At 40.8% G+C, this 15,281-nt stretch overlaps 1 protein-coding gene across 2 annotated transcripts in view; it reads left to right on the top strand.

Moving 5' to 3' along the window:
- rnf123 (ring finger protein 123) overlaps window positions 1-15,281 on the top strand; it is a 133,169-nt gene that overhangs the window by 5,962 nt on the left and 111,926 nt on the right. For both annotated transcript variants that reach the window (XM_085776775.1, XM_085776776.1), the window contains exons 7-21: window positions 155-240; window positions 431-517; window positions 594-661; window positions 1,388-1,513; window positions 3,507-3,621; window positions 3,960-4,064; window positions 4,792-4,917; window positions 5,257-5,349; window positions 6,308-6,381; window positions 6,587-6,704; window positions 7,526-7,625; window positions 7,905-7,966; window positions 8,699-8,770; window positions 9,469-9,589; window positions 10,372-10,473. In XM_085776775.1, coding sequence (XP_085632901.1) covers window positions 155-240; window positions 431-517; window positions 594-661; window positions 1,388-1,513; window positions 3,507-3,621; window positions 3,960-4,064; window positions 4,792-4,917; window positions 5,257-5,349; window positions 6,308-6,381; window positions 6,587-6,704; window positions 7,526-7,625; window positions 7,905-7,966; window positions 8,699-8,770; window positions 9,469-9,589; window positions 10,372-10,473 — 1,455 coding nt within the window. The remainder of the gene's footprint in view (window positions 1-154; window positions 241-430; window positions 518-593; window positions 662-1,387; window positions 1,514-3,506; window positions 3,622-3,959; window positions 4,065-4,791; window positions 4,918-5,256; window positions 5,350-6,307; window positions 6,382-6,586; window positions 6,705-7,525; window positions 7,626-7,904; window positions 7,967-8,698; window positions 8,771-9,468; window positions 9,590-10,371; window positions 10,474-15,281) is intronic.

The following is a 15,281-nucleotide window of genomic DNA, read 5'->3' as shown; positions in this document are numbered from 1 at the left end:
AGAGTGACTAGGCTGCAGGCAACCACACAAATGCCACTGATATAAGTTGTTGTTAATTCATTATTAGAGATTTAAACGGCACAGGTTGATGATGTTAATGTTTCTCAACAGAAGTGTTTTTTCTTACTGTCTTCTTTTCTGTTTCTCTCTGCAGGAAAGTGGGCGTACGAGGTGCTGATCTCCTCCCAGGGTCTGATGCAGATTGGGTGGTGTACTCTCAACTGCCGCTTCAACCAGGAGGTACACACATACACACACACACTCTCACACACACAGACATACACTGAGTGAGCACACGACTGCAACTACAACATCTCATCATCAACTGGCTCTTCAGGTTTTGGAGCATAAACACTTTAATATTTCTCAGGATTACCAATCAGCAAGTTGTTTTTGATATGAACTCCACATTGTGTGTGTAACTTTTCAGGAGGGTGTGGGGGATACGCCTGACTCGTACGCGTACGATGGAAACAGAGTGAGAAAGTGGAATGTGACGACCACCAACTACGGAAAAGTAAGAAGTCATTCATTGGAGAGTTATAACTTTGACACGTCAACAGTGAGACTGACAGCTGTTTATTTCCCCTCAGTCGTGGGCGGCAGGGGACATAGTCAGCTGTCTGATAGACCTGGATGAGGGAACCATCACCTTCTGTCTGTGAGTAGTTGGCTCACTTATATTTCTTTTTAAAAATAAGTGAAAATTGTTTGAGATTTTGCTTTCTGACAGAAACTTAGATGTGCAACAGTAGGTCCTGGATGAGCTTGTCAAAGCTATAGCTGTTTCCCTCTGTCCCCCTGTTTTTGACCTTAATGTTAAGCTAAAATAGCTGTTTCTCCCTGTTTCCAGGCTATAGGCTAAACTAATATAGCTGTTTCCACCAGTCTTTATACTAAGCCAATCAGCTGCTGCCTGGCCCGGGGCTTCATGTTTACTGCACAGATGTTACAGTTGGATCAGTTTAAACATTTGACTCTCAGGAGGAAAGTAAAGGAGAGTATCAAAGTATCAAACAGAGCAGCACAAACACATTAGTGCTACTGACTGACACATGTGCAGGTTAAATGGGAAGTTTAAAAATCTCAAATGATAAAACGCAAGAAAGAAGAAAGAAAAAGCAGGAAAACCCCAACATAAAGCCCCTCCATTGCTCCTGCAACTCATGGAAATTAATCAGTTAAACAAACACAACCAAAGAAACAATGAGAGATGGATGACCAGTATTTAATATAAAAAATATATGTGTGTTTCCATCCTGAAATAAAAACTTTCTTGGCTGCTGTCAGGCCAGAAAATTGGACCTCGTATTGAGAGATTAAAACAGATTTCACATTGTGCTTGTTATTCCCTGTGTGTCGTCATGCTGTGTTTTGATGTTCTCAGGAATGGCCAGTCTCTTGGCACAGCCTTCACCAACATTAAGACGGGTCCTGGTGTCGCCTACTTTCCTGCTATCAGCCTCTCCTTTAAAGAGTCAGTGGCTTTCAACTTTGGCAGCAGGCCTCTCAGATATCCTTTTCAGGCTCCAGGTGACAAACAGAATTTAATCTTTAAGGCTTTCTGTTAAGGTTAAGGTAAGGTTTTTCTTTTGTGGACCACACAGGACAAGTTTATTTGTACAGCATCTTTAACAGTGAGGTATATTTAAATTCTGAACACAGGCATAAATGGCGTTTAGACAAGATAACAGGAAAGAGTACAGCATAAAGAAGAATAAACTACCTAAACTAAATCAGAGTTTTATATCTCATTTTATTAAGTCTGTCCATCAATGATAAGCCTGCATCTACTGAAAATTGCTTTACATAGACGATCAATCTGGAAATTTCAGAACTGTAGTGCATGAATTGTAGCTTTACAAAAATAACACATCTTCAGTAAGACACCCAAGAGTGTTTAGTATTAAATAAAGACACAATGGGATTTAAAAAATGAGATGAATAAATAAAGTAAAGAAATTAACCAATAAATAGAGTAAAACTTAGCTCAGTTATTATGCAGTATTTCTTTTCAGTGAGACAGAAGGCCTTTTGGAGCTAAATGTCTTACTAAAATGAACTCCAATAATATTGAAAGTTGAAATGGTGATGTTTGGTTCAATTACATATTTCTATTCAGTTTATTCACAGTTCACCAGTGTAATATTTATCGTCTGCATATACATCCATTTGACAAAAGAGATGAGCGCACATTGAAGGGAAGAACTTCACTGTGTGGTTATGAGAAGAGATTCAGTGTTAGTGATTGTTACAGTCAAGCAGATGTCAGGGGAGGCAACAAATGCCTGACGTGATCTGGTGAACAAAGATGTTTGTTGTTCAGATGAATTAAGGAGCCAAACGATAAACTCTCATGATCCAAATCAAAAAAGATCAGGATGAAAGGAAAGGGCAGCGGGTGGCGCCAAATCATAAAACATAAAGAACAAAAGCATCTTCCTGTCCCTCTGAACCTTTGCTGGATGATCTACAGCTGTTGAAATACTGATTGATTGAATGCTTCATTTAAGTGTCCTGTACCTAATGGTCATTCAGCAACAATAATCAGAAGGCAACCTATAATTTAACAACCAAACAAAAAATTCAACAGAACGTTTCAAAGATTCAATTTCCATTACAAATTAGACATAATGTTGTGTGCCATGATTTTCTACAAATATAACTAAAACAAAAATCTCCCCCTCGTGTCAACTCAACATGTCACCAACAAAAACCAAAACAAATCTGGGTTCTCGCACTGAGTCTCCTCGAACAGTAGGTTTTGCAAATTGCTGTTCAACAAACCAATTAAATTAATCCTCAGCAGCCCTTAAGGTCACGTAAAATACAAACTTGCAGTTCTTCAGGAATACCTTTAGTATGTAGTATGAATAAATATCACAAATCTTACCTGTTGAATAGGAACGCAGTGGGGGCCACCTGTAATATAACCAGCTCTACACAAGTAAAGAAATGTTCTGGTTTGTACGAGAGTTGTTTGAAAATAGCGAAGCGAAAACAAACTGAACCTACTGATCAAAATCCCCAAACACACACAGAACATGTGGACTGATTTTCTTTTGGTGACCCTGTTTTTTAATGTAATTAATTTATTTTCTGACCAAAATGGACACTGACACTCTTCAAACTAAGCCTGATAACATATGTTTATTGGCTTTTAAAACATAGAACAAGAGGACACATGTCAGAAAAAAATAATAATAGAAATATTAATGATAAAAACTGAAATGGAATGAAGTTAATAATAAAATAAAAAAACAGTCATAATAATGATAGAAAAAGTAACAGAAATAAGAGGATGTATACATACATATACTTATACAACACGTGGACTGATTGATTTAATTACTGCACATTTACAAAACTGTGACCCATTCACACAATCTACTGTACAGAGAGGCTCTGACAGATGTGACCAGAACCAGAGGATATTTCCCACCACAGCTGTCTCTTCACACTCGTGTCCAAGTGCAGTATTTGTCTTTAACCTGAGTGTGGATCACGTACCCTGTGGACGGCTACCTGCCCCTGCAGAACCCCCCCGCTGCAGACCTGTTGAAGGCTCAGAAACTGCTGGGCTACATCAAGAACGTCCTCTCCACCTCCATCGACGCACAGGTGGGAACAGGAGTGGAAATGTTCCTCTTTTCTTTTTTTTCTTTTCCGCCAGATAAATGTTCTGGTTTGTGGTTTTTATTTGATGACTGTCTGACTGACTTTACCTTTCTGCTTGTTTGGTCTGTGTGTAATTGATTTACTAATCTGTATTAGCTCCCTGAGACAAATAATTACTCTTTCACATTAATCAAACTGTCATTTCAGTTTGGTCTTTGGTTTATGGGGAACAACAGACAGCCAACTTCTCCTGGATTGTTTTTAATCAACAGTCTCTTGTCTCTCCGTCTCTTTTTTTGTTGTTTTTGAGATTTGTTGTTGTCTTTGTGTCCACGCTGCAGGAGGAGAGGCTGGTGGAGAGGGACTGTGCACACTGGAGACTTCACGGAGAGCCCACAGTCCTCGTCACCCTGGCTCACATCTTCAACTACTTTGCTCCACTCATGGTGAAACAATTGAATATCTTTGGCACTTTTTTCCTTTTTAAGTTTCTTTTAATTTTCGGCCCAGAGAGAATACTCTACAGCAGTGTTTTTCAACCTTTTTTGAGCCACGGCACATTTTGTTCATTCAAAAAATCCCGTGGCACACCACTAACCAAAAATGTTACAAAACGACACATTGCAGCCTAATACAGTAAATATAATACACATTTTGTCTCTTACAGTGTAGTTAGTTTGTTCTGACTCAGTATGGACATTGCTAAGGCCAGGTCATTGTGCAAGCTTCTGCCACTACACCCATTGACATAAAAGAGTCCTATTTTATTAGCCAACTCTGCCACAGTCACTATTGCAGACACAGATGCTCAACAAAGCCAAATTATTTTAAGGAGCTAAATAATATTTGTTTGACACAAACTGTTAACTGATAACAAGAACTTGGATTCTGATTTGATTTTTTTTTTTATGTCAATCAACTCATGGGAGCTTGTCAACACACTTCCACTCGTGCCTTCAGCCATGTTTCACAGCAAACATGAGAGGACTTACTCTTATGCTGTGCACTCCCTTCCTCTTGCGCCATCTGTTGGTTGTATGAAGCCTGACACTGTCAAGAGATCGCAACCTGAGTCAGATGTTGATCAGGGACACTGAAATGTGCTACAACCACAGTGTAATCATTTGTATTTTGAGGAGTGATGATGTTTTATTTACTTCCTCTGCACTGCAGTGTAAAGTGTACCTGGTGGAGGACGTGCTGATGAACTTCCTCTTGGGGATTTTGGAGGGAGGAGGTTCAGTTGATGAACATCCGCTCATACAGCAGCTTCTGGATCTGTTCTGGCTGCTGATGGAGGTACTCGACACACGCACACGCACACACACACATACAGTAAGCACACACAACAGCAATATTAATTTAACAATGACGGTGGTCAGAAATGAAATAGAACTGTATTTCTCCCACTGATATTAGTACCGATGAAACCTAATAACAGTAATAATATTAATTATTATTATTTATAGTAGAATTTAGCAGCAGTTGTCAGATTTAATGAACAGTTTCACATCAGCGTGTTTACATACACTTCTGTAACCAGGTTACACTTAACTGTCTCCAGTCGACTGATGTCATGTGAAGTATTAACTGGAGGTGAGCTGTTGTCTGTCTGACTCTGCCTGTCTCTCTCTGCAGGACTATGAAGTGAACGAGTGCCTGAAGCAGCTGATGATGTCCTTGCTGAGAGCCTATCGCTTCTCTCCCATCATACCTGACCTGGGTTTCCAGGTAGGACATACAGTAGATGAGCCAGAGGAGCAGTGTGGGACCAGAGCTCTGGTTTGACCTGGTCTGGGACCTGTGTCCAAACCACACTTTGGGTTTGGACCCCAAGGTTTTACATGGAGATCAGTTTAATGCACTGCCATTTAGAATGATTAATTAGACATAATATCAGGTATACAAAAGCCAATCATCATAGTGTTTTGTTTAAACAAAGGGGATACTGCTCTTAAAGGGATAGTTCAACATTTTGGCAAATTGGCCCATTGCCATAATCGCTATAGTCATAGCAGTAGGTTCATTACCTTTAATTGTAGGTGTAAGCTATTTTCAGTACGGCGGAGCGCAGCAGCTGGCTGCTCAGAGCTACGCTATGGAGGCTAACGGAATTTCTTGGTTTCCCTCATTAAACTCATCAAATTCAACATCCCAAAACTCCACAGCGCTTTTGTAGACAAGTTGTGACCTGCACAACCACCACGCTATGAGATAATGACGGAACGATACGAAACGGAGCCGTTTTCGAGGTAAATACAGGGTAAATACGGAGACTGCTTGCTGAAAAACTGTCCCTGAACGCAACGCACATCAGCGGTTTTGTATGAATTTACCTCGAAAACGGCTCCGTTTCGTATCGTTCCGTCATTATCTCATAGCGTGGTGGTTGTGCAGGTCACAACTTGTCTACAAAAGCGCTGTGGAGTTTTGGGATGTTGAATTTGATGAGTTTAATGAGGGAAACCAAGAAATTCCGTTAGCCTCCATAGCGTAGCTCTGAGCAGCCAGCTGCTGCGCTCCGCTGTACTAAAAATAGCTTACACCTACAATTAAAGGTAACGAACCTACTGCTATGACTATAGCGATTATGGCAATGGGCCAATTTGCCAAAATGTTGAACTATCCCTTTAAACATCTTTCTGTCTGGTTTATAACACCACTGTGTGGTTTTGTTCCTGTGTTTCAGATCCACTACCTGCGTCTGACCACGGCCATCCTGCATCATGAAAAGTCCAGGAAATACCTGCTCAACAATGTCTTATATCCTTGTGTAGCTCAGTACTGTTGCCTCTTCAGTTCACAGTTAAGGTGGAAATAGTTTGTGATTTTTTCAATCAGTTAATCCACAGTTTGATGAGTTGCTCTGACTGCACAGATGTTACAACTGTTGATAAATGTTTTACACATCCAGTGAGTGAACTCAAATGCATTGTTGTGGACAGTTTTCTCCTTAACACGGGTTCACGTTTGATGTTCTTCGTTCAGTCGTGTTTTTTTACATCAAGACTCCTCTGAGAGTTAAGGAGGCGGGGCTCGAGGAACTCATCCCAACCACCTGGTGGCCCACTCACTTTGACAAAGAGGTAAAACCATCTGACTGAGTGTTTCATGTTTGCCCTTTTAGTCTCCTCACTCCTTTGGTGACCTGAGCTCGGATTTATCAGTGTCTTCACAGCGTGGTACTGAGGAACAGGAAACTTTCTGAGAACTTGTTGTAGCTGCAGACAGATGTGGTAACATATGAGACAGTGGTAAAATTTGAAGAACAGATGTTTTTATCTGTAGGTTTTAAGTGAACAGGCAAACAACCTTGCCAAACTTTGTTTTAAATTGATATTTACAATATAAAAGTCTAAGAAAAGAGAAAAAAACTAAAATCTCTTAAACAAAGCAAAATAATTTTACTTTTTGCACAGACACAATTTGCCAACCGTCAATGACCCGCCACTCTCTTCCACTGTCCATTTCCCCTTTCAAATACGCAGCCTGTTACCAACTTATGCCCTGGACAGTCTTTTAAAAATGTGCTCACCCTCAGTCATATGTGTGGGTGCAATATCCTCAACATGTATTACAAGAGACAGCACTCTAATGACTTTTAATATCTTCTTTAATTACAATACATACTAATATCTTCTTTTATTGCCAACTTGTGTGCCGGGAAATGATCCTCCTCTCTCCTATCATAACCTGTAGCCCTGAACATTTGGGTTCTGTCAAAATGATCTTTTAATATCATCATCGTGTACTGTATCTCAGTGTCTTGCAGCTATAACAGGTTAAATCGCCTTCAGTCTGGTGATAATTTTACTCCTCGTCCTAAAGGAAGGACAAAAACTCATTATTTGTGTTTTTGACTAGTTTTAGCGACCCGAGGATTTGTTGACTTCTTTCTTCCACACAGGGTAAAGATGAGCGTGAGCCCAAAGACGAGAGTGCAGATGAACGTCTGAGGCGTCGAGCTTATGAACGAGGCTGTCAGAGACTCAAAAAGAGGATTGAAGGTCAGATGTCTGTACATCTCTCTGACATTCACCTGTGTCAGGTCATTTTAAACACATTCAGCTTTACCATAGAAAACAGGGTTCCTGTCCATAGGGTTAGAACGGTATAGAACAACCACCATTATCATACATCTTCTATACAATATTTTCTGCAAATTGTATGAATCATTTAGTGCTCTCATTTCACGTTGTGATAGCAAAAGCTGTACACCATTCATATGTCTGTCTGAGCAGTAACTGAATTAATGTGTGTTTCTAATCTCCTCTGCTTTGTTGTAGTGGTGGAGGAGCTGCAGGTTCAGATCCTGAGGCTGCTGCTCAATAACAAAGACAAAACAACGGTATGTATGCAACTCATGTTGTGTGTTGTTGTGCTACTGTAATAATGTTGTCGCTCTGCCCTACAGCTGTACTGTATGATGATGTGTTAGTTGCCACTGTGGGTTAGAAAAGAAGAGTGGGGGGAAATGTTCAAATTTAAAACTCTGAATTGTTTTAGGAGAAAAAACATGGATATTCTCTGACATTATATAAAAAAAAACATATTGGTGAGGAAAATATTATGGGTCATGTCATGTTGCTTTGGTAAACCAATCTTACCCCCAGTTCAGATAAATCCACAGGTTTCAGATTAAAAACTCTTGGTTTAAATCATTACAATTTAAATGTCATTACAGTTTATTTAAGTGCAGTGCGGTGAAATGCCTCTTTTCATTAAGGACCAGTCCTGCCTCTTTAGTCAAAGACTAAACATGTTACATTTATTGATGGTTTTTATAATTTACCTTTCACTGCCTTGATCATTGCATGTTAAACTGAAACTCCACACCTGATGTTGTTTCTTTTTTATCCAGCTTTGATCATTTTCACCCCGTCATGACTTGTTTAGTTCACTTTTAAGATCAGACGAACTCTGGAAATAGTCTCTCAGTCTATGACAAGCTCTGCCCCAGCTCAGTGGTCACACAGCCTGGACTCTGTGTGTGTTAGTTCTGTCTGTGTACGGCCTATGGGGACGTACTCGGACGATATCATCTCTCTTATCTGATCAGTTTTCTCTGCGTCTCTTTCAGGGAGAAGCCTCTCGCTACATTTTCCTCAACAAGTTCAGAAAGTTCCTCCAGGAAAACGCCAGCAACAGAGGGGTGAGCACAAGTTCAGCAGTGAGAGGGGAAACTTCTCCCGACTGCTCCACCTGTATTTGTGCATCAATTTTTTGAAGTTTATTCTGACTTTTATTTCAAACACCACAGTGTATTTTATATATTTCAATCAAAGTGGGAGGTTGTGTAAGCTACATTGGATAACATCAAAATTATATTGATGTTGTTGACTTTCTTTCATGCTTTGTGTCTGATTTGTTTGCATCAAATATCTTTAGAGCTAAAACAATGAATTCTTCAGGGACAATTCAAGGACAAAATAGAAGCTGTTCAGGTTTTGGAGAGAACAAAACATTTCAGAAACAATCAATAGATAAAGGAGTGATGAAAAAAAGATTAATTATTTTAAATAATCTTAAAAAATTCAAAAATAATTTCGGCGCCGATGCTTGTCGTAATCCAGCTGGTCTGTCCCTGAGTGTCTGTACTTCACTTCAGTTGGTCCAAACCAGACAGAAACAAACCCATTGTGTTTTAGCTCTTGTCTTGTTCTTGTTCACACTAACTGAAGGGTAATGAACACTTGCAGCTCCGGAAAATGTAAAGAGATGAGATTTTTATTTTCTTGATTATTATTTCAACTTCAGTTTTTCTTTTAGGCCAAGAAGATAAACTGTTTGTTCTAATGCAAGACCTTGTCGTTTGTGTTAAAGTTGTGTGTTTTGTGTGTGTGTCCCCAGCACCCAACAGCTCTGTGTCCTCCAGAGTACATGGTGTGTTTCCTCCACCGCCTCATCACGGCCGTGAGGTCCTGCTGGGACGAAGGGAACAGGAAGAGTCCGGGCACCGTCAGCAGTGAAGGTACAGTCCACAGCTCAGCTTTACCACTTACGTAGTGCACAATTTCATTTCTATAGTTTTATTATACTCTATTATAACTTATATATCGTTTTTTTAAGGTTGTTTTTTCTGTCTCTGGTCAAATCTATTTTGATTTAGTAAAAAAATGAAACCTTCCTGAGTAGGTTGGTGAAAACCTATAATGTAGAATGAAATGAATGTACATGACAAGAAAGTCATGTATTATATAATTTGCAGCCAGACTGTGGTTTAAACAAATAAACAGACTGTGTGTCTGTGTTAATGTCAAGCATCTAATCAGTAACAGCCTCTTCTTCTAGTCTTCAAAGCTTCTTCCAGCGACACACATAAGTCCTTCATCCGCTCTGTGAAGACCAGAGCGTTTTAATGGGGGATATTGCCATTAAATCCATAACTGTCTGTATACAGATAAAGTGTGTGTATGTGTGTGTGTGTGTGTGGTCGTCACCTCTGGGGACCGTCTTATAATCACTAAAAATAAGGACGAGGTCGATGAAGCTCTTTGTACATTTTCTGCTCTCAGATGATAATAAAGGTTGTTAATGTGCTTGCTCTCTCCGCTCTGCCCTCGCTCCCCTGACGCCCATTATCTCCACCTCTTGGCCTCTGTTTTCTGTTCTGCTCATTGCCCTTCTGCCTTTTTCTGTTAATATCTGCACTTTGAATTTCCCTCCTTCCCCCTCATGTGGCCCCTCTGATCTTTCTCCTCGCTCTCTCGCCTTTCCATCCACCAACTAATTTTTTCTTTTTTTTTTTTCCAGAGGCCTATGTTCCTCCCCAGCTCTTTTACAACGGGAAGGTGGACTACTTTGACCTCCAGAGACTGGGGGGGCTCCTCTCCCACCTGAAGAAAACACTCAAAGGTTGGTGTGAAAAGGATTTCACATGTTAAAGGTGTACACAAATGGCCGTTTGTCCTGTTTGTCGCGCCGAGTTGTCACGAGTTGCCACACGAGTTTACCCGAGTAAGGAAAACAAATTTGATTGGTCGTTATCGAGCCGGCGGGATATCCAAAGCTTGGGGCGAGACCAAGCTTGGGGTGTGTGTGTTGTCTCAGACATTTGATTGACGGATGACGGATCCAATATCAGTGGCTGATGAATCGTGAGCAACGTGACGTATAATCCGTGCGCCTGCATTATCCAATGCGAAAAAAAAAAAAACCACACTTTCATCCCGGATTTACTCAAAAATTAGCCTAGAAATCTAGATGCACCCTCGCAGCAGGAAAAATATTTGCTCCGTAGGTGGGTCTAGAAACGAGCCATAGGAACTTTTTGAGTCTCGAACACCGTTTCTGTTCACCAATCAATCACAGCGCTCTATCTGTTACGAGAGTCATTGGGCGGGTTTAACGCGATGACATACATTTTAATTGGCTTGTCAGGCTAACGTCATCCTGCTCTTTGCTCTGATTAGTCATAGCGCTACCCTATTGCGTGCAGAGGCAGTTTGAAAGACAGCCTTCATCCCGCCCCCTGGATTGAGCTGAGGTCTACCGGTCGTTTCCAGACTATACATGTTAGTGATATAGTCTGGCTTGTCAGGCTACTCGAAAATAGAATTTTGCACAAAGTTTGGTCTACATTGTCTGATAGATGAGTTATTACACTAATGTTAAGACCCACAGTGGGCTCAAATTCCATTTTCTTTTCTGTACACTTTTAAACAGTAGAGAAAACAGAAAGACATAAAATTATTTTTCTCACCAACAGTTGGACAGCAGTCAGTTGGTTGGTTTGTTTATAGCTCTCTTCTGGTTGGTTGAATCATAGGTGTATTCTGATTGGTTCATTATTTGTTGCATTATGAGTCACTGGTTAGTTGATTTGAGGTTGTATTCTGGTTTGCCAGTTCAGTCAGTTCTGATTGGTTGATTATTAATTATATTATGAGTTGTCAGTTGGTTTTGTCTGTGGTCATATTCTGATTAGGGTGGTTGATTCGTATTTGTGTTACGATTCATTGGTTGGTTGTTCTGTAGTTGTACTCTGGTTGGTTGGCTGGTTTACACCCTCTCTTACCCACAGTTGAACTTCTTGATTGCTGACATCGAGTGACAGCCTCACATGAGCAGAACTGATTGGACTGATACCTGCAGACTAGTTTCCTGCTCGCTGAGCTCCACTAGAGGGAGGAATTGCTTTGTGTGTATCAGACATGTACTACCAGAACGATTTAATACATTGGTAAAAAAAAAGTCTTGTTTTTGAATGTGTTGTGTTTTGTATTTGGTTTTCATTTTTACATATTTTGACTCACTTCCTTGAAACACAAATAATAAGTGTCACACTGAAATGTCAACACCAGCATCAGTTTACATTGTCTGATGAAGTCATGTTCTTAAATGCGCACAATAAACCAAAAGGCCAAGGCTTTTTTAATTCAATTCAACTTCATTTATAAAGCGCACCCAAGGGAGACTGGATGTGCTTCACAACAGGTTTATAGTTACAATAAAAACAATCATAAAAAATCAATTAGAAATCAATCAGCAAGTGCAAGTAAACAATATGGCATCTTCACCACACACACACTTAAACTCACACATGCACACACACAGCAGAATGCTGTTGAAAAAAGATATGTTTTTAATCTGTTTTTAAAAATGGCTATGGTGAATCACACTCTGACTGTGGAGCTAAATCACCTGTGAGCTATCCCAACACCAGCCTTTTCTTCTGATTGACTGAACCACCCGGTGTCACAACAACAGCGTGAAAAAAAAAACACATATCTGGAGGCAGTCGGGTTTCCTCCGGAGACTGGCAGCCGTGTAAATATGAAACTGGGGAAAATGCAAACATTAAATCTCCCTGGATGGATGTTTCCATACAGAGGCTGCGCTGTGTTTGTCGAGGTGAGCGCTGTGTTTTCTTGTTGTCGTCAGCAGAGGCGGGAGACAGGTGTGTAATGTGGATTGATATTCCCTGTGCAGACTCACTGTACGAGCAATCTGCTGTTCATTCACTGCCAGGGAAGACTGAGTGGCACGGCTGGAATCAATTATCTGCTGCTGCTGCGGCTCATTCATTTCGATTTTTTTTTTTAATCCAAGAGTAGAGCTGCTCCTCAGTTTTTATTTAGATTAGTGAGTTGTGGGGGTGGATGGGGGTGGGGGGTGCGATGCAGGCAGGAGACTGACGTTTCACATGTCCTTCAAATGTCACTCATCTTAATGGAGGAAAAGCCTAACAGCTAAAGACAACAAAGACTGTTCAGCATCAGGTTTATTTAAGCTGTCATTAATATATTTTTAGAGATGCAGTTGTCAGTCTGTGTGTGTGTGTGTGTGTGTGTGGGTATCCGCAAGTCATACCAACACACTCCTTCAGAAGTCCCTAGAAGGTACCAGTAAGTCTGACATAATATATTCTTCTCGCTTCCTGCTGACAGTGAAGTTAACTATAGGCTTGAACCTGCCAGGAGACTCAATGAGCTTTACCTTACCAAAAGTTTTACAAAAAGATATATTTGCTGAGAAAAGTTTATATTTTTAATTGGTAACTCTAATCATCTCTAAGATTTCTGCTGTTTAACTAGGTGGTCACTTTGTTAATGTTAATGTTGTTGTTAATGTTCCCCTGGGCTTAGACAAGCAGAAGTTGCCCCCCAGACCTCCTGTAAGACCAGAGATTTAAAGCAGTTGTGTTGTGTATGGATGTTTTGAGTCTCTTTGTGTTGTTTTTACATCTTCTGTGGTGATTTTGAATCTCTTGGTGGTGGTTTAACACATTTTTGTGGTGGTTTGTCTGTTTTGTACGTGTATCTCTTTTTGGTAGTTGTGTAACTGTTCTACAGATAGGATCCTGAGACATATTTACAGGTGTAGATTTACTTTGTTGACAGTATGTCTCTTGTTTTCCACAGAGCTGAGGACAAATTCCCTGAAGGTTCAGATAAGCTGAGTCTGATGTTTGGAGGCTCAGGGTTTAGACTTGTGCTGATAACCTCTGAGCACTGGCAGCGATGCAGCTATGATGTACTGAATCTTAAACGGCCTGTGCAGTTTATGTTCCTAGTTTACGAGTGTTGAACATTGTTTGTGTGTGAGTGTGTGTGCTGCAGTACCTTCCTCTAATAGATCCTGAGGGATCAGGGCACGGAGTTCATCGTCTCTTCTTTCCCAGGGCTGATCATGCAGGAGTAGCTGCTGTCATCAATTTCTGGTTGTGTTTCAGTCTTAAAGGTGGTTGAGTTCTCATGTTTTATTTAACCAACTTCACAGTGAAGGCTCCATAAATATATTTTCATGTTGTCGATACATAGAGAAGACGTATCATGGACTGAAACTGAAACTTTTTATTTTTTCCACACATAGGAAAAACATGTCTTCACAGTTTTACTACACTTGTTAATTAGATGCTTTAAATAAACAGAAATAATTCACAGGTATACATGTACATGATACATAATTCACATGTAAGAAAAGAAGCGTGAATTTAACTGCATACGTACAACATTAGTGGTTGGCACTGAGATGTGTTGAGGGGGTCTTCTCCTTGTAAAGCGAGGCTGTGAAGCTGTGAGCAGCTCATCACACACGTTACGATTGTGTTGTGACAGCAACACAATGAACGAATGAATGAATGAGTTTAGGGGGTTGTTAAATACAGTGTTTCATGCAGAACAACCCAGTGTCCCTCATGTCTGACTCAGAGTTACTGTCCGGCGTCAGACACAGACTGGGTAGGTTGCGAGTCCTGCAGGTGCATGTGACTCTGAGTTGCCAGCTCAAGATTATTGTCCTGGTCCAGAAATAGAAGCTTTTAGAGACATACGACACCACTGCTGCTCTCTGGGGAGGTGTGACTTTCTTTCATATCATCTAATGACGGAGCAGAGGCGACACAGTAATACACACTGACCCGTGCGCTTGCTGCTGTGTCAGTGGTCTGCTGGATCGGAGCTGTGAGCTCCTCATCACTGTGTGTCTTTGTATGTCAGTTTTGGGTAGTGTGTGTATTGTTGATTGTCAGCGGTAGGTGGTGTGTGTCATGTGGTTTGTGTGTCTGCTGTCATTTGAATCCATCGCGTCTCCTCTTTCCCCTCATTCACTCTCGCCTTCTCTACTTTGCCTTTCTGTGATGTATCATCCTCGTTCTCCACCTCCGCTCCCCTCTCTCCACTCTCCCTCCTCCTCTCTCTCCCTCTCCCTCTCCCTCCCTCCTTTCTCCCCCTCCCTCTCTCATCAGTATTCGTGTCCAGCCTGCACTTCTCCACCTGCATTTAATCAAGCCTTGATTAACACCCCCATCATTTAGCTCTGTAAATCACTGGGCCATTCATCACCCGCCCGCTGCTCTTATGACGTTGTGTCATCTGTTGTTAACTAAGGCTGACCCCATTTATCGATCGGCTCACTGATCACTTTGATTGAACGCCAGGCTGATTTTTCCATTTGCATAAAGCACACGTGAGAGGGGGGAAATGAACATGGTGGGTTTTATCAGCCAAGAGGTCGCTGGCGTTTTGATTGGATGTGGTTAGAGTTGTGGATCTCAGTGGTGTTTACGTTGGTGTTTCCTTATTGATAGATATAGATTACAGTACAGATATAAGCAACACTTTTGGTGATTTTGGTGAAAAAATATATAACATATATACAGTATTTGGGTACTTTTCCACAACTGCTTTTCTGGGATGGAACATGCTTGACATTTGTGTTTA

The sequence above is a fragment of the Trachurus japonicus genome, chromosome 5 (genome assembly GCF_045865225.1).
Source record: "Trachurus japonicus isolate A0001 chromosome 5, Traja_1.0".
NCBI classification, from domain to species: Eukaryota; Metazoa; Chordata; class Actinopteri; order Carangiformes; family Carangidae; genus Trachurus; species Trachurus japonicus.
This window is presented reverse-complemented; position numbering and strand designations above follow the sequence as displayed.